The sequence below is a fragment of the Monodelphis domestica genome, chromosome 4, assembly GCF_027887165.1.
Source record: "Monodelphis domestica isolate mMonDom1 chromosome 4, mMonDom1.pri, whole genome shotgun sequence".
NCBI lineage: Eukaryota > Metazoa > Chordata > Mammalia > Didelphimorphia > Didelphidae > Monodelphis > Monodelphis domestica.
The window spans coordinates 397,723,479-397,750,596 of record NC_077230.1 but is presented as its reverse complement, the minus strand read 5'-3'; the positions used below and the strand labels follow the sequence as shown (position 1 = coordinate 397,750,596).

Genomic DNA, 27,118 nt, shown 5'->3' with positions numbered 1-27,118 from the left:
AAATTATGTCTAAGTTCTTTTTTTGATCATGGCTTTCAGGTAGTCCAATAATTTTTAAATTATCTCTCCTGGGTTTATTTTCCAGGTCAGTTGTTTTTTCCCCCATGAAATAGTTCACATTTTCTTTATTGATTGTTTCTTGATGTCTCATGAAGTCATTAGCTTCCACTTGCCCAATTCTAATTTTTAAGGCATGATTTTTTTGAGTGACCTTTTGTATCTCCTTTTTCATTTTTCCAATTCTACTCTGTAAAGAGTTTTTTTCCTCAGTGAATTTTTGTACTTCTTTTTCCAGAGGGCCGATTCTGTCTTTCAAGAAGTTTTTCTCTTAAGTGCATTTTTGTATATCTTTTTCCACTTGGTCAATTCTACTTTTTTAGAAGTTCTCTCCTTTGGATTTTTGACCCTTTTTTACCAACTGGCCTGTTTGTTTTTTTTTTTTAATTATGAATTTCTTTAGTATGTTTTTGTTCCTCTTTTACCAAGCTGTTGACTCTTTTTTCATGATTTTCTTGTATCACTCTCATTTCTTTTTCCAGTTTGTCTTCTACCTCTCTTATTTGACTTTTGAAATCCTTTTTGAGTCCCTCTATTAAGTCTTTTTAGGCTAAAGAGCAATTAGTATTTTTTTGGAAGCTTTAGATCCAGCAGTTTCGACTTTGTTCTCTTTTTAATTTGTCTACCCTGTCACCAAAATAACTTTCCATGCTGAGTTTCTATTTTTGTTGTTTACCATTTTCTGCCTTTTTTCTTTTAATTAAAAAAACTTAAAGTTGGGCACCTTTACTACAAAAGAAGCACTATTCCAAGCTTTACATTCTTTGTGTAGCTGCCTTCAGAGCTGGCCCAGAGGATCTATCTGCTTTCAGTTTTTCCAAGGTGGTATGATTTAAGGAGAGGTATATTTGATAATCTCCTGACCTCTACTCTGATCTGTGAATAACCCCAAGCACTCTTTTACCCCTTGGAACTGTGACCAGGGTCCCTGATCTTCTGCACCTATAAGCGCTGGTGTAAGCTGGTGCTACTCCTCACCCCAACTGTAAATTTTAGTTCTGCTTATGGGCAATATGACAACAGCCAGCAAAAGGACCCTACTGTCCAACCCCCCTGATCATCTGTGGCTGAAAGCTCCTGAAGCCTTGGCTCCTACTTCAGTTGTGTCTCAGGCCTGTTATCTTGGTCAAACCTGCCCTGGCATGCTGTATTCCACCTCTGCCCTGGTGCACTAGATCCCTCATGTCAGCCTTCCAAGTTGTTTTGGGATAGAAAATTACTTCACCATGTCTTTTTGTGGGTTTTGCAGCTCCAGAATTCGTTTTGATGTATTATCTCTAACAGCATTGTTTTATGAAACCTCAAATTTACATTTGTCCCATGGGAACTTGCCTTCAAGGGGCTCAAAGACTGACCCTTTGTCCCAGTCTGAATAATGAATTGTCAAGTGTTCCTTGAGCATCTAGAATGGGAGTGGTAGAGGTAGTCAAGTCTTAAGTATTCTTTTTTTGTTTTCCTAGTTTTTCTTATTGTATTTAGGCCTCTCCCAGATATAGCTCTCTCAAGCTATAGCCTCTTTCCCAAGTCCCTATGTAATCAGTCAGTTGTTTCCAGAGTCCCAGAGCTGCTTGACTCTGTGTGATGTTATGTGTGTGTATGACTCTGTGTGGTGGCCATAAGAGCATTGTGTCCCTTGTCCTGATTAAAAATGTGCTCTTTTGTAAGAACTGTTTTGGTGGTTCTGTGTTTTTTCCATTTGACATATTGCTTTCTGGAGGGTAATTTGGTAGAAATCAGATGGGTCCCTGTACCTTTTTTACCATCTTGATTCTACACCCTCAAGATATACTTCTAAGTTTCATCTTCATTATTAATACTTATTCTATTACGTTCTTAAAAGTTGATGACCTTGTTTTATGGAACCCCAAATTTATCTTTGTCCTTTGGGAACTTGCCTTCAGGGAACTCCCAGACTGACCTTTGTGTTAGACTGAACAATGGACCATTAGGCACCCTAAATAGGAGTGATATTGTCTTCCTAGCTTCTTTTGGCCACTCTTTGGTACCCTAGCCTCAGGCTACACCCTCTTTCCTAAGCCTCCTTGTAACCAGTCAGTGTGTATTTCCTTTCCTTCATTCCCCAGAATGTATATAGGACCCCAAGTTCTTCAATTCATTGGAAAATCCCCTTTCAAGGTGAATTTTCCCAGAGACAATGTTCCCAGAGTCCCAGAGCTTGTCTCTGTGTGGTATTTTGTGCATGACTCTATATAGAGACCATTAGAGCACTGTCTCCTTTGTCCTAATTAAAGGCTTTCTTAATAGAATTTACAGCTCTATGACCTGGGGAAGTACATATATGGAGGCAGAAATAAACCTACCCCTACACTAGTTATACTTCTGGACAAAAGGGGACTTTTCTGCTCTGTCTACTCATTGAGCTGGCCCTACCTGCAAGAAACATTCTTCACTTAGGTATTTAATTATAATTGAAGGGAGACTCCCCTATGTGTTCACCAACAACCTACTAGCATTAAGGTACCTGCTACCAGTAAGCTGAAAAACTCTAGTCCCCTCTTTCATAATGGTTGATTTTACTATGTGATTTTGGACAAATTATTTAATTTCTCTCTTTACTTAGCTATAAATTAGATCTGGATAGACTGGGGTGGGGGGGATAGTGTTAAGAGGGTGAGCTGTTAAGTCTCCCCCCACAAGAGGATTGAACAGGAGTTCCTTAAAGGCCCTTCTAGCTTTTAAGGGGTCTTTCCCTTTGCTTTGGAGACCGAGAGGGAGACAAAAAGACAGACAGAATGTTGGTGACTCTTTTGCACACAGCAAACCTATACCCCCTCAAGACTGAGGATCCTCATTATAGATGGTGCCGTAGATGTTGAAATGAAAAGAAGTTACTGCTTAGGTTGGAATCTAGAAACCCCAAAATTGTAGCCTAGTAAGATCTGATGAACCCCAAGTTTCAGGACTAGATTGTAAAGTTGGAGACACCAAAGTTTGTACTTGTTCCCTATTCCTATGAGAATCCACCCTGAAGGGAATTTCTGGCTAGCAGTCTCAGACTGAATAATGGACCCTATTGTATCAGAGACACTTTCCCAATAAGACCCACACCTGGGCACATTAGTATCCATTGTAAGCAGCAGCTTCCCTTAAACCCTAGCCTCTGGCTATGATTCTTTTCCCAAGCTTGATTGTATTCTGTCAGTATAGTTTGAACACACCCATTTCCTTCTAACCATAGTAATGTCAATCAATCATCTTTCCAGGCCCCTGGATCCCCCAAATGGTATATAGGTTCCCCAAATTCTTTTGTTCCTTGGAGTGGTCATCTAGTGTGTTGGCACTCCCAGGGATAATATCCCCAGAGTCCAGGGTGTAAACCCTGTAAAAGTTGTGGCGCCAGACTCTGAGTAAAGGGCCAAATGTTGGGCTGATCCCTTTCCTCCTGATTAAAGACTTGGATTTTCTGACTACTTTGGTAGTTCTGTGATATTTCTATGTTAACAGTTTCAATCCAAGAGACTCCTTTCAGGTCAGATATTTTGTGGTTCTAAGTCCTTCTAGGGTTGACCTTGCTCTTGGACTATGGGGTATGACCTAATAAAGTGGATAATGTTAAGCTTTCCATATGTCATATCTTTCTTTTTCAAACACAACATTCTTGAACTCATTCAAGTTGAAAAAAGAAGAGAGAAGTTAAAGAGACTGAGAAGTAAAAACACCAGATTTGAGATCAGAGGATGAGGGTTTAAATCCTAGTTTCAGTTTCCTCATCTGTAAAATGAAAGAGTCAACTAATTATCTCTAAATTAATGAACCAATGGGAAGTGTCAGAGATAGAATCTGGTCCCAAGTCCTCCTGATTCCGAGACGTGGGGTGTTGGGGAGTGCCAACAAACATTTCTTAAAAGCTTATTATGTGTCAAACACTGTGCTAAGCAGTTGGGAATACAAAAATGGGAAGAAAGATGGTATCTGTCCTTAAGGAACTTATATCATAATGAGCAAAGACAACACATTAAAAGAAACTGTGTGTACTTGGAGAGAAGGTACCAGGTGCTGAAGCATGGTTTCAAAAGTTTTCCACTAGATCCTCTAAATCCTGTTGTTTTGGAGGGCTTGAGGTAAACCCCCTGGGGTTCAGGGTAATTACCCTTTGCAAGAATGCAAGACTCCAAAACTTAGCATAAAAATGAAAAGGGAAATTTATTCATTTAGAAGGTAATATTGAATTTGGCTGGGAGGACCGCATTGATGGAAAGCTGTCTTCTCGAATAGATCAACTCTGAAGTTTTTATACTCTTTACAGCAGGTGATTCATGATTTGAGGAGGGTATAATCTCAGGCAAAAGTGGGGTGGGGTGGGGGTTGGTCATCTGACTGGGGTCAGAGCAGTGTCTTATATCCTGAAGACATAGGGTATAGTTTAGGTAGATGTCCTAGATTTCAAACCAATGATAATTTGGTACATAACCAGAATATGTATATCTATGCCCATCTGGAAACCTAGGGGAGAATCCAACAGGAATAATTCTCTCCAGGGCCTTTCTCTTTGATGTCCAAGTTCTTATCAGGAGTTCATTGATGTTTTAGGGTTCACAAGGGATTCACAAGGATGCAAGGAAGCAAAAGAATTTTCCAGCTTACAGTTTGACCTGAAGGACTTCTATAATTGCCAAAGGATCATATGAGTTTGATTACCATTCTTGCCATACTCACTCCCTTTTCTTATCAGTTGCAAAAACTGACAGCCTGAATAATTGACAGTGACAACATTGGCTTCAAGGAATCTCTAGACTGAGCCCTTCCTAGACTTTTCCTGGAATATTAAACAAAATACTGAATTAACTATGAATTGGATTTACCTTTTTGCCAAAGACTAAGTTTAAAGAAAACAATTCTTAAGTACCTTTCCAATTGTCCTAGCCAGGACTAAGCTAAAGACAATTTAAACCTTAAATACCTTTCAATCACTTAGCCTTTGGTTATTGTAGCCTTCCCATACTGCAGTGAATTTATGTAACCAGGCTGTTACCCTCTTCCTTGTTCAAAAAAATCTAAGCACTCCCTTTCCTCTAATGGGAGGGAAGTCTGAATGCTTAAGTACTGTGTATCTCCCCGAGATAATAATATTCCAGGGCATCTACTCTGTGTTGTTTTCTTGATTATAATCTCCTTGTCATGATTAAAGACTCAGCTGTTATAATGACTTTGGTAGTTCTGTTTTTTCTTTCCAGGTTGACATGCCAGTAATACCTTGCTTCATCATACCCACCTTTGAAGTCTCATCGCTATATTCCTTATATCACCATGTTTTTCTTTTCTTTTTTCTTTCTTTCTTTTAAAACCTTTACCTTCTGTCTTAGAATCAATATTGTGTATTGGTTCCAAGGGAGAAGAGTGGTAATTTAGTCATTTTAATTATATAGCTTCATAATGTAGTCCTTTATGTTGACATTCCTTCCACTGACAAGATCACTTGAAGACTCTCTTTTTCCCCTGGTTCTGCTCCCTTCACTTTGCATCTATTCAGTTAAGTCTTCCTATGATTCTCTGACTTCTCTTTGTTCAATTGTTTCTTATAGTGTAAGTACCATCCCATTCCATTCATATATCATAATCTTTACAACCAAGCTCCTGTTGACTTCTTGTATTTTTCTATGGTTTAAGGCTAATTGAAGTCTGTAACCACGAAAATAAGGTTTTCAAGACTGTGAATTGCCAAAACTGTAAAGATGATTTTTAGTGTCTTGATTTTATATTAAAAATAAGTGGTCGCCATGGGAAAATTCCCAAATATGAAAATATACCCAAGGCAGCTGGGTTTGTTAGATTTAAAATAGTTTTGAGCGTCAAATAGTTGTAGATAAGAGAGTGGGAGTCATAAACTGTGATAATTAAAATGTTTGGGAGCAAGGGAAATATATATATCAATTATGACCGCTGAAATATGTTTTCTACTGTGTCTTGGGATTATATAAATATAAGATGGTCGCCAGGGAATATATTCCCAATTTATGAATATGCCCAAGCCAACTGGGTTTTATAGAGAAATTTAATTTATAATACACTGATTAATCAATAGAAAAAGAGAGAAAGGAAGAAAGGAATAAGAATGAAAGGTCTCAAGCCAATAAGGCCTAGACCTCAGTCCTAAGAGATAAATCAGTTAGTTGGTTTTATCACTCACCCAAGATCTCTCTAGGTAAGGTTTCTCATGCCAACCTCAGGCTCCACCTTCAAGAGAGCCTCCTTTCAAGAAATGTTTCCAGAGAATTCTCCTCCTGACTCCTCCTGAGTTCTCCTTCCACTGCCTCCTTCAAGACCTCTCCAGGAGCTCTCCCTCCAGGTCCTCTCTCCTCTCAGCCCTCCTTCAGAGCATCCTCCTCAGAGCAAAACCTCCTCAGAGCAAAACCTCTCAGAGAGAAAAAAACTCTCTCTCTTTGTCCTCAGACCCCGCTATCTTTAAGGAAACCATTTAAGTTCCCTCCCCTCAGTTCTCACATCTACCAATCACTGTCAATGTCTCCCCTGTGCCAATGGTGGCTCTAGTTTAACCCAGGACCACCCAGAGATCTGTGGCTTTGCACATGTCTGTTGAAGGTCATATTCTCAAATAATTAAATCTTGATCTTTGCTGCAGCTCTTCCTAAATCCTGTTACTCTAAGTAGGGTGGAGATTGTATTTTCCAAGACCTGGTTCTGTCATTCCAAGTATCTCTATTGTATCAATTCTAAAATCAATCATGACTCAAAGAATTTCCTGTTCTATGCTTAAGCATAGGTCAAAACCCTTTCCATTGTTTAGCAAAAGGTTTCTGTCCTAAAGTAGTCTTAAGTAGGGAGGAGAAGGATCCTCCCATGCCAAGGGGTTTCACATTCCAATAGAGTTCTTACTATCAGTAGGAAATTTTTTCCAGTATGAAATTTCCCAATGGGGAAATTTCCAACATTCATAAGTCTAAGAAATTTTAAGGTTTACAGGTTTTATGTAGATTTTAATTAATACAAATGAAGGAATTAAGGAAAGGGAGAGAGAGAGAGAATAAGAGAAAATAATATGAAGGGCCTAGGCCAAATGGCCTAGGCCTGAGCCTTAAGAGAGACTAGTCAGTCTTTAATCACTCACCACAAGATTGTCCTAAAGCAAAACTCCAGTCCTTCACTGAAATCCTCAACTCCTGAACTGAGTTTCAGAGACCCAGCTCCTCCAACTAACTCCAACTATGAACTCCAACTCAAGCTCCTTCCTTTAAAAGAAAATTTTCTCTTGTGTCACCTCCCTTAAATTTTCACATCTACCAATCACAGTAGATGTTTTCCTCAGGACTGACCATTCCCAGTTCACATCTTCTTTTGTTATCACCTTCTCTGGGTAGACAAAAACTTCACACCTCTTTGCTAAGCTTGCCCTTTGTAAGTTGCTTGACCTTTTAGTGATTAATTTAACCTTTATAGGTATTTAGCACCCTTTTGTATTACATCTAAAAATAGACCACCTAGCTTAAGGTTTTTGCTTCACTATAAGTTGGGGACTTTCATTGTTCCATCAGGAGTTTACAACTTTATCTTCCCCTAAGGCACTGTCTGAGCAAGGTGGAGTAATTTCAAAATTCCCAATATATTCCTGATCAAGTACCTCCATTTATTATAATAGGGGAATAGCTTAACCAAGTCTTCTAAGGTAGAGTCTGAGCAGTTTTAAGATTCACAAGTCCTGTGAAAGAATATCCCTAGCACTTAGCACAAAGGCTAGGTTAGTAAACGTTAACTGACTTTGACACTGAGACCACCCTGGTGCAAACCATCACCTCAAACAGGCAGATGGGTCAGCCTGCGTCAAGTCTTTCCACTCCAGTCTATCTTCCATTCAACTATTAAAGTGATCTTTGTAAAGAACCTACCATCACCACCAGTCTCAGGATCCTCTGGATTTTAAATCCCTCTCTAACTTCACTCCCTCCTATCTTCCAAGTCTTACACCTTACTCACCACTGTGTACTCTATGATCCAGTGGTACTGGTCTTCTTGTTGTTACACATGACACTCCATATCTGGACTCTGGACATCTTCATTACCTGTCCCCCATACCTGGAATTATGTCCCTCTTTATCTCTGCCTCCTGGCTTCTTCAGCTTCCTGAAAGTCTCAGCTAGGGATACAAATTAAAAAAAAGTCCTTGCCCTCAGGGGGTATACAATGTAATGGAAGAAGACAATTCAGAAAAGGAACTATAAAGGTGGTGGTCAGATGAAGGAAGGTACTTGAGGTGGGGGTATGGTGGAAAAATCAGAGAAGTCCCAAAGAAGTGCACCCAGGTGAGAAATGAGAAGCTGAGCCCCATCTTCAAATAGATGTTTGGAATTCATGGTCTCACCTTCCAATAAGAGACATGGACGGTAGTGATGAGATGGAGTCAGAGGAGAGAATATGTTAAATATAGAAGTCAAGAGGTCTTAGCAACACATTGGATGTAGATGGTAAGCGAGAATGAAGGGTCAAGGATGACATGTAGGTTGTGAACCTAGGCAACTTGGTGGATGGTTTCTCCATGGCTATGTCTATGGAACCTAAGCTCTGGAGTCTGGGCTCAGTGATGGACCCCTTGCTTTTATATAGTCTGAGGATGGAGAGCTCATCCTAATTAGGGATGAAGTGTTATTGACCACAGAAATTCATGACACTACCCAGTACTGGAAATGACCAATTTCCCCCTCATTTGACATGTGAGGAAATTGAGATCCAGAGAGAGGAAGTGACTTGCCTCAAGTCACATAAGTAGTCAGAGTAAGAAGTAGCATTTGAACCCAGGTCCTCAGATCTTAGAGAGCCAAAGGTCTTTCCACTGTGTCTCACTCTGCCTAATTGTGAAAGATTTCACCAAATCTTAGAGTGAGAAACTTTTAGAGCATCTTTATTTTCAAGACAAGAAGATGTCTTACTTGTAGATTTCATATCACTTTCCTTTATTTGCTTTCTTTTTTCTTAATACAAAAGACAGCCAATCAGTAAACAAGCATTAAGTGCTTAATAGGTGTCAGTTGGGGCACTAGGTGGTATAGTAGATTAAGCACCAGAAATGAAATCAGTAAGACTCATTTTCCTGAGTTCAAATCTGGTTTCAGACACTAGTTGTGTGAATACGGCAAAATCACTTACCCCTTTTTGGCTCATTTTCCTCATCTGTAAAACAAGCTGAAGGAAATAACAAAGCACTCCAGTATCTTTGCCAAGAAAACTCCAACAAACAAAATGTTTCAGACATTGTGTTAATAGCTACTTGGGGTACAAAGAAAGGCAAAAAAAACACCGTACATGTCTTCAAGGAGCTCATATTCCAATGAAACAACATGCAAATAACCATATACATACAAGATATATAAAGGGCAAATAGGAGATAATATCAGAAAGGGATGGAACTGCCTGATGGTATCCCAATATTTTAATTTAATTAATTAAAAATTAATGAATAGTTTAATTAAATTAATAATTTAAAGGTTGATTTTAATTTTTATTAGCCTGAAGCCTGGTTTCTTTTTAGTGTGCCCTCATTTCTTTTGGAATTGGACTAATTGACCTGAGAAATTCAGAAAGTCTACAGAGGTGATAAGCAAATAGGAAATTAGATGGAAAAGGCAACACAGAGGTGAATAGTATCTTAGTCCAAATCCATAATTTTAAATGAGATGAGACCCAGAGCAGGAAAGCCACTTACCTAAATGGTATTTATGGGATTAGAACCCAGGACTTCTAATTTCTGGTCCAAGGCTTTTTCTGTAACACTTCAAGAAATAGGGAAAAGAGAGGATCCTAAGCAGCTTGGTCTTACCTACCACAATATGCACCAAAGCCAATTTGGCATTAATTGGGAACAGAACAAACAAAAATACTTCCCACTTGTTTGCAAAGACAGTAAGACATCAGCATAGTGAGGAAATGGCTTCCCATCACATCTAGGAGACCCCTGCTTGCACCATGAATTACTGTGTGATTCTAAACAAGTCCTTTGACCTCTCTCTGGCCTGGGAGAACAGTTGTAATCTATCTCCCAGGGTTTATTTATGAAGAATATCAACTCACTGTTTGACATTAAAGGGCTCCATTCCATGGTGGCAGAAACTAACTGGTTATTTGGAAGTAGAGTTGGGGGATTTTAGGAAATCCTGGTTTCCTAATTCCTTAAAGGGACCATACTTTCGGTAGAACTGATTGTCAGGAGCCATTAGAAGGGGGAATAGAAAGGTATGCATTTTGGGAAGCAAAAAGATCCATGAGTTAGGATAGACAGCAGATCCCCGAGGAAACTCAGGGAAGTATGTGGTACCCACTCCTCTTGGAATGTCTAGTTTCCATCAAATTCAGCTCAACTAACCAATCAAGTATTTATTAAGCACCTACTATGTGCCAGACACTGGAGATAGAAGTACAAAGAATGAAACAATCCCTACTAGAAAGGAACTTACAGGGGCAGATAGGTGTTTCTTCGAGTAGAGAACCAGAGACTAAGGTCTTGGGTTTAAATATAGCCTCAGATACTTCCTAGCTGTATGACCCTGTATGAGTCACTTAACTCCAGTTGCTTAGCCCTTATCAATCATTTGTCTTGGAAACAATTCTAGATTTAAAAACCTTACCTCTGGTAAGGGTTTAAAAAACAACCAAAAAAAAATTTTGTATTTTCCAAACTGCCTCATCTCTTTTTCAGCTCCTTTCCCCCCTATTAAAATGATCTTGTTCTTATCTTTTATAAATGTACATATGTGCATTATGTGAATATTTTGTCCTCCAAAAGTCTAAGCTCCGAGAGGTCTGGGATTCTTTCATTTTTTTTTTTATATCCCATGAGGCCTGGATACAGTACCCAGCACACAGTCAGTGCTTACTAAATGCTTGTTGATGTTGCCCAGATCTATCAGTCTACCAGTTTATCCCCTCTCCCGGTTACTCTGGCTTCCTTCAAACACAAGTCAAGTTTTCCCATTCTTTCTTTTTCAAAATTATTTTTATTTTATTAAACCCTCACCTTCCATCTTAGAATCAACACTGGGCATTGGTTCCAAGGCAGAAGAATAAGGGCTGGTGATGGGGGTTAAAGGACTTGTCCAGGGTCACACAGCTGGGAAGCATCTGAGGTCAAATTTGAACCCAGGACCTCTCATCTCTAGGCCTGGCTCTCAGTACAGCCACCCAGCTACCCCTTAGTCCCCCTTCTTTCTTGACACCCTTAGTGCTAGCATCCCTCTCTAGGAAACTCTCTGGTGAATCCTGTCTCTTTCTTTGGTGTTGCATGGTTTGCTGGTTGTGTCCCCCATTAGTCTGTGAGCTCCTTGAGGGCAGGGCCAGTCTGGTGCCATTCTTCATAGCCCCGGACACAGCGCTAAGCACAGGTGTTTAATAAATGCTCGTATATCCACAGCTTGACGAGCAGCAGAGTCGGTTTCGGGTTTTCTTAGTCCGAAGCCGGTTCTTTTTAGTTGTGTCCAAGATTCTTTTGAAGTCCAGTTTGGCGTTCATTCTCAGGAAACCTGCAAGGCCACGGGTCAGGAGAAGCGGAGGTGGAAGGGCCCCGCTTGCAGAGCCGAAGGGTGCCGAGGACGTCCGGACCCGTCCTACTCTCCCCCAAAGGCGCCAGGAGCTCAGAGAGGAATGCGGTTCTGTCAAGGTCACACAGCACCGGAGCCCAAAGTCCGCCTGCAGGTTCCCAGCGTCCCCGGGCGTGGAGCAGAGGAGGAGGAGGGAGGGACGGGCGTCGGGGAGGAGGCTGAAACATAGGCAGAAAGAGGGGCCCGCCCAATTCGTCTGTACGCGAGTAGTGGGCGGGGCGGAGGGGCAGGTCCATCGATGACTCGGCTCTCGCTCCTTCCCTTTTTGGGCTGGACCCACATCGAGGGCGCGGGCTCTATTGGTTGGGTCTTGTCGGGTCGCAGCGACAGCGGGCGCCATTGAGGGGCCAGAGAGGGAGGGAGGAGACGGAGGAGGAGGAAGAGCGGCTGAGGCGTCGGCAGGTGGGGAGCCGGGGGGCGCTGGAGGGGCGGGACTGGGCGGGGCTGCGGGACCCCGGGACCTCTGGCCTGAGGCTGGTCCGTCCTGCCCCCCCTTCCCCAGAGATAGAGAGGAAGAGAGCTACCGGGGTTAGGGGGCAAGAGCGGGGACTCCCGGAACCCCCCAGACCCTGGAGGCCGGCAGGAAGCTGGGGGCAAAGTGTGGGGGCGCGGCTAGAGGTGGGGCTGGGGGATGAATGGGAGAGTGATCCAAGCGTGTCAGAGTGAGTGACCCTAAGTGTGTGCCTGAGTGTGAATACACGTGACTGGGCCGGGCTTGTAGGGGTGAGTGTGCCTTGAGTGTGTCAGCATGGGTGACACTGAGTTTGTGACAGCATGACCCTGTGTGCCCGAGTATGTCAGCGTAGGTGACCTCGAGTGTGTGCCTGAGTGTGAACATTTGTGACTGGGCCGGACTGGTAGGGGTGAGTGTCTAGTGTGCCAGCGATAGTGACCCAGTGTAGACTGTGCAGATTCACCCAGTGAGTGTGACAAGACTTCGACCGAAAGTGCCCGGGAATGTGAAAATCGAGTGTCCGCACCTGAGTGTATCAGTACATGTGTGACTGACTGTGTGTGCACTTGATGTTTCTAAGTGGGTGTGAGGATGAGTTTACTATAAACGTGAGCGTGGGTGTGAGCTAGAGAGTCTGGGCACGATGGACGTTATTGTTCGAAGAGTCAGCCGGTGTGAATGTGAGAAATGTGGGTCAGATTGCGCAAGTCTGAGTGTTTGGGGGAAATAAAGTGCATTTTTAAGACCAATCTGAGTCCAAGTTGGCCTGTGCTTGAAGCACGCCTGCTCCCCTTAACCCAAAATGGGTGAGACCCAACCTTGTTGCAGCCCTGTCCCCTTTGACCCTGTGTGATATATTTGGCTATGGAGGGGAAGGGGACATGTCCTAACAATGCCTAGTCTGTGGCACCTGCTCCTTCCCTAAGCCCTCAGGGTAGCCTCCCTCCCACTTCACTAGGTACAAACTTCCCAAGTTGCCAGTCACCCAGGCTCTAATGCTACCTGTGTTGAGGGCCACCCTCCCCAGAAGGGAAGCCCAGGCTTCTGGTATTGGGTAGAAGGAGCCAGGGTACTCCTTTCTAGAGCCTGTGCAGCCTTGTGCCTCCCCTTCTTGAGGAGGGAGCCTGTGACAGGACCCTGACTCAGGCAACAGAGATGCCCTCTCACATTCAGGAAACTGGGCAATGTGATGGGCAGTTAGTCCCCTGGTTTGTTTCCTCCATGTCTTCTCTGTTGGGAGCCAGCAGGGATGTGGAGAAAGAGGTACTATCTTTCACTTGCTGATGTTTTCTTTTCCTATTACTGTACTCTGCCTACTCTGGGCTTTCCCTCCCAGCACACTTGTATCTCTGCTAGTCAGCAGTTGCCATCCTGGGGGGAGGAATGGGAGCATTGTTTCAATGGGGAAACTGAGGAGACCTCTTACTTTAGGCTTATGCCACTCTGGAATGGGGATCCTGGTGGACTCAAGGTCATGCATTCCAGCCAGTTGGCCGAGTATAGGGGCTGATTGATCACCAGCTACACCCACTTTGTATAACCAGACAAGGGCAAGGTGAGAGAGAATCAGGAAGGGGTAAGTGCTTGACACTGATTGGAGAGGACAGTAGAAAGAACTTGAGGCTGTAAAACAGCTTGAGTTTAATACCAAGTGTCATTCCTGACTGAGGCTTGGTTCATGAGAGAAGTTGCCCTGATGAATTAACTTGGCTAGTCTAACTAGGAACACAGACACCTTCCCATTCTTGATATGCCCCTTGGCTTCTCCAGCTGCTGCCACAACTCTATAATTTGTCAGTTTAATTGTTTTAAGAGTACAGTAGGCATTCTTTCATGTGGCATTTCATTTTCTCATGCTGTCAGGAAGATGTTTAGGTTTGTTTTCATAACTTCATTTGTTTTTTAACTTCATCTTTATATAAGGCATACCCAACAACATCCCTAAAACTTATCGGTTTCTATAAAATGTTGTTTTCTAAGCATTTTAAAGCAAATTATTTAATCTCCTATGGTGTGGTATAATGGGAGTCTTGAATGGGGAGTCAGAAGACACAGCATCTAGTTCTTGATCTATCAGAAAAGAGGTGCATGGCTTTGTGGGAAAGTCACTTATGCTCCCTGGGCCTCAGTTTTCCTCATCAAATAGATGATTTCCAGGGTCCCACCTGTTTAAAGTCTATTTTCTTTAATTTTTAATACATTACTGTATTTAGGCTACAACTTGCCTCTGGACAACAGCCATCAAGATTGGCTGGGAGATGTGAGCTTAACACAATTGATTAGAAACGGATTATGTTTTTTGTTAGTTCAGCAATAGTAGATGGCATTATGCATTTGGCAACAGTGTGAATCACTGAGAGATGAGAGAAAATGCCTGAAAATGATCCTGAAGGTGAAAATGTTCCAAGTGGGATCAATTCCCTGGCACACATAACAGGTATCTCTCTTTCTTAAGACTGAATCGAATGATTGAGAGGTGAGAGTGGATTAGTGGACTAGAGGAAGATGTGTCTCTCAGAATTTTCAATTGTGATCTGTTAGCTGAAGGACCTGAGAAACTCATCTAACCTTATTGGGCCTCATTTCCTCATATATTGATTGAATGTATCAATGTAATAGGTCATAATTATGACAACTCACATTTCCATAGTGTTGTAGTTTTAATTTTCTTGGCAAAGGTACTGGAATAGTTTGTCATTTCTTTGTCTAGTTCATTTTATAGATGAGGAAACTAAGGCAAACAGGTTTAAGTGACTTGCCCAGGGTCACATAGCTAGTGTCAGAGACTATAGTGTTTTAAGGTTTACAAAATGCATGCTCTCTATCAACTCTATTAAGGGAGGCAATTCAAGTATCATTATCCCCCCCCCTCTTTTATTTTTTTGGATAAGAAAACAGAGGCTCCTAAAAGTGCGACATAACTTTAGGTTAATGTCAGAACCAGAATTTGAATACAGATTTCCTGATACCAAACCCACTTCTGTTTCTGTTATTCTAACTGCTTTGCAGGTATCTTAGCTCTCACACTCAGTAGCTCAGGACTGAGTTCCATTAGTTAGAACCAAATAAAGTTCATTTGTTTTCATAATAAATAAATAAATAAATGCTGAATTTTCTTAGGACTTATCAGAACTTTACTTTTTACCAACAGTAATAGATAGTTTTTCTATTACTATAAATTTTTCTGTGGCATATGAAAGAATTTTCCCATCTTTAAGGGTTTGTACACAGAATTTCAGATTTGGAAGAGGCATCTCAGAGGCCATCTAGTTCAATCCAAATATGAAAAGTCCTCTTTCTAGATTCTCATCCTCCTAAATTATAAAGAGCTAATTTCTAAACCTGAATTGAGTGACCTAGAATGACAAATCCAGTAGAGTGGGGTAAACATTGGTACATTTTCTTAGGATAATAGAGTCACTTTAGCTTTGCCTTGATCTAGAATAATCCAATCCTGATGCAATTCAGTGAAGTATATTGTTAGTTCTCATTGAGTAATTTATTGAGATGATATTTTGAACCTTTTATGGATTTTTGGGTCTATTTTGGATTAGAAATTTTTGAGTTGAAATTATATTCTGCTGCCAAAAAATACATGTGCTTGAGGGCAGCTTAGGAAGATTGACTTAGTAAATGCATTTCACATTTTTTTCTTTCCTCCAGATTCTTCTGTAACCATGAGTGAATGTGAGAGAGAATGACATTAGAGACTTAAACATCTCCTTAAGACACAGTCATGTTGGAAGGTCTTGTAGCCTGGGTTCTTAATACTTATTTGGGCAAATATGTCAGTAATTTGAACACTGACCAACTTTCTGTAGCACTTCTAAAAGGTAAGGCTATGTTTGTTTGCCTTTGGCATTGTATGACCTTTCACAATTGATTCCCATTTATATTCAGAATAATAAAATGTTAAAAATTTTTTTTTTTACAAAATGCATCTAAAAGCCATTATGTATTTATGTGATAGATGTCATTTATAGTAGTTCATATTTGAGTTTGCAGTTTACATGCATTATTTCACTTGATAAAATAATTTAAGTTTACTGCTGATTTCTTCTAGAATTAATAAAATTAAAGAATAATGTTTTAGAAATAAGATTTCATATGTGGTTTGGAGTTTTTGGCCATTATAAAATATATGCTACTTTATTAATGTGAAGTCTCAGATAGATTTTCTGAAAGCCAGGTGGTATAGTGGAAAGTCAAATCAACAAGCATCATTAAGTGCTTTCTGTGTGCCAGGGGCGCACATTGAGAAGATTTTAAGGTGAAGAATTCAGGTATGCATTGAGGGTTTCTAGGGTGAGGTTTCTATGTGTATAGTGAAGAGGGTTCCACAGTGAAGAGACTTATGTGACCTATGAGAGAACAGCTTGGAGAGTTAGGAGCAAAGCTGGTAAGGATTGAAAGAGTCTTAGGGGACCCAGACTCCAAAACTGACCCAAGTTCCAAGGCTAACTGTGCTCCTGACCCTCATTTGTGACCTCAGAGAAGAGACTTCATTCTTCTCACTCAGTTTCCTTATCTGTAAAATAAGGGAGTTAAATAAGATGTTTTTAATGTGTTTTCTTTTTCAGTCAAAAATTTTTTTAAAATAGGTTTTTTATTATACTCTCTTTTTTTTTTGGTTTAATATTTTATTTTCCCAATTGCCTTTAATACCAATTTCTTACATATGTTTTCTGAAATTATATTACCCAAATTGTCTCCTTCCCTCTCTTCCTTTTTTTTCCTCTCCAATATGGTAAGCAATTTGATCTGGATTTTACATGTTTGATCTAATTATATAGATATTTTATTTTATGTAATAAATTTCCATATAAGTTTTCCAAAGTTATATGATCCAAGTTGCCCCTTCCTCCCTTCCCTCCGCCTTCCATGAGCTGGCAAGCAATTCAATCTGGGTTATATATGTTGTGAGAATCTTCTCACATAAAACCATAATCCAAAAATAAAAACAAAAAAAATATTAAAAATAGTATGCTTTGATCTTCATTCATACTCCATTAGTTCTTTTATGAAGATGAATAACATTATTTAAAATCTTTCAGAACTATGTTGGATCATTGTATTGCTCAGAATAGCAAAGTCTTTTACACTTGATCGTCATACAGTATTGTTATGGTATATAGTGTTTTACTGGTTCTGCTTACCTTACTCTGCACCAGTTTATGCAGGTCTTTCAGGTTTTTCTGTGGTCATCCTGCTCATCATTTCTTTTAGTGCAATAGTATTCCATAATAATCATAAACCATAATTTGTCCTGTCATTCCCCAGTTGTTGGACATTCCCTCAATTTCCAGTTCTTTGCCACCACAAAAAAAGCTGCTACAAACCTTTACATGCAAATAGGTTCTTCTCCCCTCCTTTAAAAAAAAAATCTCTTTGGTGTCCAGACCTAGTAATGGTATTCCTGGATCAAAGAATATGCACAGTTTTATAAGCCTTTGGGCATAGTTCCAGATTGCTCTCCATAATGGTTCAATCAGTTCATAACTCTACCAATAATGTATTAGTTAAAAAAAATAATGTATTGGTGTCCCAATTTTGCCCCATTCTCTCCAACATTTATTTTCCTTTACTGTCATATTAGCTAATATCATAGGTATTAGGTAGTACTTTATGGCTGTTTTAATTTGCATTCCTCTAATCAATAGTGATTTAGAACATTTTTTTCATATGGCTATAGTTAGCTTTGATTTTTTTCATGTGAGAACTGCTTGTCTATGTCCTTTGACCCTTTGTCAATTGAGGAATGACTTATATTTTTATAAAATTGACACAATTCTCTATATAGTTGAGAAATAAAGCCTTTATCAGAGAAATTTGTTGTAAATCCCCTCCCTCTCAGTTTATTGTTTCCCTTTTAATTTTGGTTGCAATATTTCCATTTGTACAAAGCCTTTTAAATTTAATACAATCAAAATGATTTATTTTACATCTTGTACTAACTGTATATTCTCTTCCATCCTATTTTCCCCTTTTGTTCTTGTTCTTTCTCTCTTTCCTCTGTCCCTCTTCACAAGTTTACTTCTAACTACAATTCTAACTCCCTCAAATTACCTTCGCTATTATGCTTCATCTCTTTTCTTTTCCCCCTGCTGCTTCCCTATCGGGTAAGTTAGATTTCTATATCCAACTGATTATGGATATTATTCTCTCTCTCAGTCATTTTCATTGAGAATAAGGTTTAAGCATTGCCTGTCTTTACCCACATCCTTCACTTTAATAGCTTTTTCCTCTCTTCTTTGGGTGAGATAATTGACCCCATTCTCTCCCTTCTCTTCTGTCCATACAATCCTCTTTTTCACCACTTGTTTTCTTTTTTCTTTTTTTTTTGGAGGGTGTGAAATATGCCATCATAGTCCACTTATTTCCATATCCTTTGTCTATGTATACTTCTAACTGCCCTAATAATGATAAAACTCATAAGAGTTATAGGTATCATCTTCCCATACGTATAGCAATATAAACAATTTGACTTTATTGAATTGCTTAAGTTTTCTCTTTCCTGTTTATGTTTTTATGCTTTTGAGAGTCCTGTATTTGAACATCAGATTTTCTGTTCAGATCTGGTCTTTTCATCAGGAATAATTGGAAATCTTCTATTTCATTAAATTACCATTTCTCTCCTAATAGGATATACTCAGTTTTGCTGGGTGGATGATTCTTGGTTGTAAACCTAGCTTCTTTGCCTTCTGGAATATTATATTCCAAGCCTTTCAATCTTTTAATGTAGTTGCTGCTAAGTCTTATATAAACCTGACTATGACTTCATGATGTTTGTATTTTTTTTCCTGACTTCTTGCAGTATTTTCTCCTTGGCCTGGGATCTGTAGAACTTGGTTAAAAATATTTTGGGGCATTTTCCTTTGGGGATCTCTTTCAGGAGATGATAAGTGGATTCTTTCAATTTCTGTTTTACCCTCTTGTTCAAGATTATTAGGACAGGTTTTATACTTTCTTATAATGTGATGTCTAGGTGTTTTTTTTAATCGTTAATTTCAGGTAGTCCAATAATTCTTAAATTATCTCTTCTGATTCAGTTTTTCAGGTGAGTTGTTTTCCCAGTGAGATATTTCATATTTTCTATTTTTTCATTCTTTTGAATTTGTTTTTATTGTTTCTTGATATTTCATAAAGTTATTAGCTTTAATTTGCCCAATTCTAATTTTTAGGGGATTATTTTCTTCAGTGAACCTTTCTGTTTGATCAATTCTGCTTTTTAAGAAGTTATTTTTCTTCATTGGATTTTTCTACTTTTTCCATTTAGTCAATTCTGTTTTTTTTTTTTAGGCAATGAGGGTCAAGTGACTTGCCCAGGGTCACACAGCTGGGAAGTGGCTGAGGCCAGATTTGAACCTAGGGCCTCCCGTCTCTAGTCCTGGCTCTCAATCCACTGAGCTACCCAGCTGCCCCCGTCAATTCTGTTTTAAAAAAAATTCTCTTCAGATTTTTGTGCCGCCTTTACTATTTGGTCAATTCTGCTTTTTTAAGGTCTTATTTTCTTCTTGTACCACTTTCATTTCTTTTCCCCATTTTTCCTTTGCCCCTCTAATTTGATTTTTGAAATCTTTTTTAAGCTCTTCTAGAGTCCAAGATCAATTTTCTTTGAAGTTTTGCATGTAGCTGCTTTGATTTCATTGTTCCCTTCTGAGTTTGTGCCTTGCCCTATTTTGTCTCTAAAATAATTTTCTGTGGTTAGTTTTTTTTTTACATTTGCTCATTTCCCCAACTTTTTTCTTGACTTTATTTTTATCTTAAAGGTGGGTTTTTCCAGGATATAGGGATCACTCTCTGAGCTTTGGTATTTTTTCTTTTTTTAAAAATTTTATTTAATTGATTAATTAAAGAAAAATTTTCCATGGTTACGTGATTCATGTTCTTTCCCTCCTCTCCTCCCACCCTTCTCCCACCCCCCTTCTATAGCTAACACTCAATTCCACTGAGTTTTACATGTGTCATTGATCAAGACCCATTTCCATATTATTGATATTTGCACTAGGGTGATCATTTAGAGAGTACATTCCCTATCATATCCCCATCGACTCATATGATCAAGCAGTTGTTTTTCTTTTCTGTTTCTACTCCCACAGTTCTTTCTCTGTATTGAGCTTTGGTATTTACTTGCTGCTACTCTCAGCTCTAGTTCTGGGTATCTGCAAGTTTTAGTTCTTCCAAAGTAGTATGATGGCTTATGGGCTGAGAGCTGTGGAAGCTGCCTCCTACTGCTGATATAGTCTCGTACAGGGACTGTTCTTGGTTTTCAAGACCAAGCACACCATTGAAGTTCTCTTTCTCCTCACTATATTACAGGGCCTTACCAGGGACCTCACCATAAGCCTATACTATCCAGTTTATGTGGTCTGCCCTGTGCCTAGGACATAGGGCCTTGCTGTTGGCTTGTGCTAGTGCTCAGGGCCTCACCAGGGGCCTTACCACAGGCCTGCACTAGCCAGGTGTATTGGTGAGTTTTGCTGGGGCTCAGAACTTTGGGGGGGAGGTGCTCTGTTGTTGCTTAGTCAAGGACTTGGGATCTCACAGTTGGCCTGGGCCTAGGTTCAGAACCTCAAGTAATGGGAATAGAGGGGACCTCACTATTGACCTACACTCTTGGTGTGACTTTGTTGCAGAATGTGCTCCCCTCTGACTCCTAGTGAAAGAGACCTTCTCTCCCCACCTTCCAAGTTGTCTTCTGCAGGAAAATTACCTCATCCCTTTATTGGTTCTGTCACTCTAGGATTCATTTTGAAACTTTATTCTAAGGTTGTTTGGAAGGGGTTTTCAGAGAGATTTGAGAGCTCCTGCCTCTACTCCACCTTCTATCCTTTGGTTTTTATAGTACAATCGTTTCTGGATATAGTATACTGACTCTCCTTCCCAGCTTTTGAAACTGAACTCAACCTTGTAACTAATAAAAACAGTTAAACATAAGCCTCTGTTACTACTTCTCATGGTATAATTCAACATTCTGCCCTAAGTTTTCCACCTTACCTGTAAAGCAGAAGGAGATAGTTTCCGTTATCTATTTTGAGACTGTTACTGGTTTTTCACTTACTTAAAATTCAGTTTCCTTTTAGTGACCTTTTCATTTCTATTATAGTCATGATGTATATTGTACTTTTGTTTATTTTTTGGTACCAATTTATACAGATTGATCTATTTATTAAATTCATATTTGTCATTTTTTTGTTGTTGTTCAGTTTTTCCAGTTGTGTCTGATGATTCATGACCCAGTTTAAGGTTTTCTTGGCAAAGATACTAAAGCTGTTTGCCAGTTCTTTCTCCAGTTGAGGAAGCTGAGGCCAACAGGTTAAGTGACTTGCCCAGGGTCATATAGCTAGTAAGTGTCTGAGGCCAGATTTGAACCTAGGAAAACAAATCTTTCTTATTCTAAACCTGTTCACTCACTAATCTGCCTGTCTTCTGGTAGTATACATTCTAATTGTTTGGCATTGCTATTGAAAAAAGTTGGTTGGTGTGAAAATTTCTTCCTTTAAATTATTCTCATTAAAATTTTGTTTTATAAACTAGACAATTCGTTTAAAATTTCAAAAATTTAATTTGTTAAATTTTCCCCAATTTACATGTAAAAAATGAGCATTAATTAAATTTTTTTTGAGTTTCAAATTTTCTCCCTCCTTCCCACCCTTACCCCTTCCTTGAGAAGACAAACAATATAATATAGATTGTGCATGTGAAGTCCTGCAAAACATATTCTTCCCCCTTCTCCTCCCAGCTATAAAAATATGCTTCAGTCCACATTCAGAGTTCATCAGTTCTCTTTCAGTAGGTAGAAGGCACTTTTTCATCATGAGGTCTTTGGAATTGTCTTGGATCATTTAAATGATCAGAATAACTTTTTTCTTTCTTCTTTCACAGTTGGAACATCCTTACAATGTGACTATTACTGTGCACAGTGTTCTCCAGGTTCTTCTCATGTCACTTTGCATGAGTTCTTTTTATATCTACCAAGGTTTTTCTGAAACCATTTTGCTCATTATTTCTTATAGTTGAGTAGTATTTCATCACAGTCATATACCTCAATTCATTTAGCTATTCCCCAATTGATGGGCATCCCCTCAATTTCCAAGACATTGCCACCACAAAAAAGCTGCTCAAAATATTTTTGTACAGATAGGTCCTTTTCCTTGTTATTTGCTTTTTGGGATTCAGACCTAGTAGTGGGGTTGCTTGGTCACAGGGTAAACACAATTTTATAGCCCTTTGGGCGTTGTTTGAAATTGTTCTCCAGAAAGCTTGTACTTAATCTAGACACTTTAAATTAGAAAACTAAGTTCAAAGGTTCATAGGTCCAGTGTTGGGAAAGACCTCAGAGACCATCTAGACCCACCATGTCATTTTACAGATAAGAAACTGAGGCCCTAGGGAGGTTGAGTCACTTGTCCAAGGTCACACAGGGAGTAATTAATTGTAAGAGGTGAGATAAGAACCTATTATTTGACACCAAAGTGTTGTTCTCTCCTGTGTAAATGGGATGTAAATATAAATGTAAATGTAGTATTCTACATATGTCATGTAAAGGAAAGGATAATTTCATTTGTTTGAGGGACAGAGATTATGGAAAATGGAAAGTGTCTATAATGTTCAAGGTATTTTATTAAGGATCTATAGATGAAAATGGCATTGTTTTTGGCCTTAAAGACTTTATACTCTGTTATAATTAAGAATACAATATGCACACAAATGAGTACAATGCAAAACCAAGTGTCATAGAGTCAAAAGAGAGATCCAAATGCAATGAAAGCTTAGATAATCCAAATATTGAGGCTGGTGTAAGTGTGTTAGGTCAGCCTGGCAAAAGATGAGGGCTGCCTGATGCTCTTTTTTTTTTTTTTAAGTTTATTTAATTAATTGATTTAGAATATTTTTCCATGGTTCCATGAATCATGTTCTTTCCTTCCCCTCTCACCCTCCTCCTGTAGCCAACGAGCAATTCCACTGGGTTTTACATCTGTCATTGATCAAGACCTATTTCCATATTATTAATATTTGCACTAGAGTGATCATTTAGAGTCTACATCCCTAATCATGTCCCCATCGAACCATGTGATCAAGCAATTGCTTTTCTTCTCTGTTTCTACTCCCACAGTCCGCTGGATGTGGATAGTGTTCTTTCTCATAAGTCTCTCAGAATTGTCTTGGATCATTGCATTGCTACTATAGAGAAGTCCATTGTATTCGATTGTGCCACAGTGTATCCATCTCTGTGTATAACATTCTCCTGGTTCTGCTCCTTTTACTCTGCATCAATTCCTGGAGGTCGTTCCAGTTCACATGGAATTCCTTCAGTTATTCCTTTGAGCACAATATTATTCTATCACCAACAGATACCACAATTTGTTTAGCCAGTCCCCAAGAGCATCCCTTCATTTTCCAATTTTTTGCCATTACAAAGAGTGCAGCTATAAATATTTTTGTATAAGTCTTTTTCCTTATTATCTCTTTGGGGTATAAACCCAGCAGTGGTATCTGTCTGATACTCTTACAGAGTCCAAGGCCTGGGCACTGATGACTCATTTGACCCAGAGGCTATTATATGCCCTTTCTTTTTTGCCCCATCTAGACCAACAAACTAATAGTGGAGTTGCTTGTCTTGGCTATCTCCCAGAGCCAGTGGTAGACCCACTTTTCTCTGTTTTTTTCATTAGAACCAGGATGAAGTTCTTTTCTAGTTGTCCCTGGTTTTCTATTTTACTGCCAAGCTCCAGCACTTACATATGCAATTTTGGGACCCTCAGTATACTGTTTTTGGTTTTGTATGTATGGTATGGTTTTGTAGTTCCTTTTTTCCTCCCAGCTGATCATTTAGAATTATTAAATAGAAAAGGTTTTTGTATAGATATATCATTAATACATAGTCAAAATTCTGAGAATGACATACGAGCAGATCAGTTTATTGACTTCTTGCATTTGTGTAGGAGTTTCAACTATATATTGAAATTGACTAGGTGACCAGGGATAGGCAGTAGAGGCAAGGCAGATGAGTGATGTGGGGAGAACAACAAACTGAAATAGTTTGTCTCATGAAAATCAAGCATTGATTATATTTATAGTGGTGTAAAGCAAGGATTTTGAGATTCTTGTGGGGAAAAGGGATCCCTGCATCTTAGTGCTACAAATTATATTTTGGTTGACATCAAGTATTTGTTTAGTTTGTAAAAATAAAGATTTTTATTTAAAGAGTGATTTAGGCAAAAGGCAATAAGCAAGTCATCTCTTAAGAAATTCTGTCAGCTATAGTTCAAGTATTTCTGCTAAACATCTTAATTGTAGTTGATAAATTTGGGAGATTGGAATGCATCCTGATGAATTAATACTGAGAAGAATGGTAAGTTCTCAGGATTTTGTGAGAGTTGGCATTTCAGAGAATGATCTGTCAGGATACTTAGATGGACTTTCTTTGCCTATTCTTTCTCCATAAGGATTATATTCATTTTTGTTGGTGGTGAGTCTTGGTTGTAATCCTAACTCCTTTATCATATTATAAACCCTTCAGGACCTTAATGTAGAAGCTGCTAAATTTTGTGTTATTCTGGCTAGCTCTACAATATTTGACTTGTTTCTTTCTGAATTCTTGCAGTATTTTCTCCTTGACCTGGAAGTTTTGGAATTTGGCTATAATATTTCTCAGAGTTTTCATTTGGGGATCTCTTTCAGGAGGTGACTGGCAGATTCTTTCCTTTTCTATTTTACCCTTATGTTTTAGGATATCAGGATAAATTTCCTTAATAATTTATTTTCTTTTTTTAAACCCATACCTTCTGTCTTAGAAGTGATACTAAGTATTGGTTCTAAGGCAGAAGAGTTGTAAGGGCTAGGCAATTGGGGTTAAATTACTTGCCCAGGAAGACACAGCTAGGAAGTGTCTGAGGCTAGATTTGAACCGAGGATCTCTCATTTCCAGGCTGGCTCTCTATCCCCTGAGTCATTTAGTTGCTCTGATAATTTCCTGAAAGATAATGTCTAGGCTTTTTTTTTAATCATGCCTTTCACAGAGACCAGTAATTCTTAAATTCTCTCTCCTGAATCGATTTTCTAGGTCAGTTGTTTTTCTAGTGAGATAGTTCAAATTTTATTTAATTTTTTTCATTCTTTTTATTTTGTTTTATTGTTTCTTGATATCTTGTGAAGTCATTAGCTTTCACTTGCTGAATTCTTATTTTTAAAGAATTATTTTCTTCATTGAATTTTTGTACCTTCTTTTTCATTTGGCCAATTTACTTTTTAAGGAGTTACTGTTTTTTTCAATGAACTTTTATACATCTTTTCCCCATTTTTTTGGTGCTTCTTTTACCAAGCTCTTGACTTTTTTTTTGTTATTTTCTTGGATCACTCTCATTTCTTTTACCAGTTTTCCCTTTAACCCTTATTTGATTTTAAAAATCAATTTTGAGGTCTTCCAAGAATTTTCTTTGGGGCCTGAGACCAATGCACATTTTTCTTTGAGGCTTTGTATGTGGATGTTTAGATATCATTACCCTCTTCTGAGTTTGCCTTTTGATCTTCCCTGTCCCCATAAAAACTTTTTATGGTTAGGTTCTTTTTTTCCCCTCTCATTTTCCACAGCCCATTTCTTGACTTTTAACTTTATGTTAAAGTTGGACTCTATTCTGGGGTGGAGGGTCACTTTTCCAAGCTTCAGGTTTTTCATGCTGCTGTTTTCAGAGCTAATTCTGGAGAAGTATAAGTTTTCAGTTTTTCCAAGTGTAAGGATAATTTTAGTGTTTTGACTCAAATCTAAATAATTGGTCGCCAGGGATGATTCCCAAATAATAAGATACCCAAGTCAGCTGGGAATTATGGAGATTTTAATTAATATGGAGAGAAGGAATTAAGGAAAGGAGAGAGAGAAAGAGAGAGACAGAGACAGAGACAGAGAGAGAATTAATTTAAACTGCTCTGGCTCAGGCTGAGCCAGGCAGTAGTTAAAGGCCTTGGCCAAACTGGCCTCCCTGAGCCTAAGGGAAAGGGGGTCAGTCTTATCACTCACCATGAGACTGTCTCCAAGCTGGGTTCCAGTCCTCCACTGAACTCAATCTCCTGAACTAAGTTCAGAATTCAATTCCACTCTGAACAGAATTTCCTAAACTGACTTTTTAAGCCTCTTTTTAAAGAAATTTTCTCTTATGTCACCTCCCCTAAGTTTTCACGTCTACTAATCACAGTAGGCACTTTTTTTCCAGGACTGCCCATTCTTAGTTCTCACCACTCTTTAGTTCCCACCTTCTCTGGTTAGATTATATCTTCTGAGTACTTCACACTTCTTTGTTAAGCTCACCCTTTGTGAGTTACTTGATCTTTTTGTGATTAATTTAACCTTTACAGGTACTTAACACTTTTTGTATTAGATCTAAAAATAGACCTAGCTTAAGGTTCTAGCTTCACTATAAGGTATGAGTTAAGTACCTTCATTGTTCAATCAGGAGTTTACAACTTGTATCTTCCCCTAAAGTATGTCTAATTAGGGTGGAGTAATTTCCAAGTTCACACAAGGTGTTATGATCTAAGGAGAAGTATGGTTGGTCATTGCACTCGTTGCCTGCGCTCTAATCTATGAGAGATCATAAGCATTCTTTTCTACCTTCAATCTCTGACCAGAGATGCCTATGGGAAGTGCAACAGGATCCCACACTCAGGGCCAGAAAAGTGTCTCTTGTAATCTTCTTCTGACTAGTTGTCTAACCTCATCCTTATCATCTTTGGGCTGAGAATTCGGTGCATTGCTGCCAATTATGCTGCCTGAGATGTATTACACTCCACTCTCACCTTATATATTTTTCCTATCAATCTTTTAAGTTGTCTTGAGGAGGAAAATTGTTTCACCCTGTCCATTTGTTGGTTCTGCCTCTCCAGAATTTATTTTGAGGCATTATTTTGAAGTTGTTTGGAGAGGAATTTGAAGAACTCAGGTGAGTTTTTGCCTTTATTATGTCATCTTGGCACTGCCTCTCTCTCTCTGTTTATTTCATCATTTGTACATTATATTATCTTATTCTATCGCTGTAACAAAGTTATGGAA

At 39.1% G+C, this 27,118-nt stretch overlaps 1 protein-coding gene across 5 annotated transcripts in view; it reads left to right on the top strand.

Annotated features, from left to right (window-relative positions):
* Positions 1-11,893: 11,893 nt before the first annotated feature.
* VPS13D (vacuolar protein sorting 13 homolog D) overlaps positions 11,894-27,118 on the top strand; it is a 415,828-nt gene continuing 400,603 nt past the window's right edge. For 3 of the 5 annotated variants that reach the window (XM_007491757.3, XM_007491755.3, XM_007491758.3), the window contains exons 1-2: positions 11,894-12,020; positions 15,736-15,905. In XM_007491757.3, the coding sequence (XP_007491819.2) occupies positions 15,809-15,905 (97 nt within the window). In that variant the 5' untranslated portion in view covers positions 11,894-12,020; positions 15,736-15,808. Of the gene's footprint in view, positions 12,021-12,321; positions 13,336-13,426; positions 13,628-15,735; positions 15,906-27,118 lie in introns of those variants that run through there. The other 2 variants (XM_016422198.2, XM_007491756.3) reach the window with 2 other exon arrangements.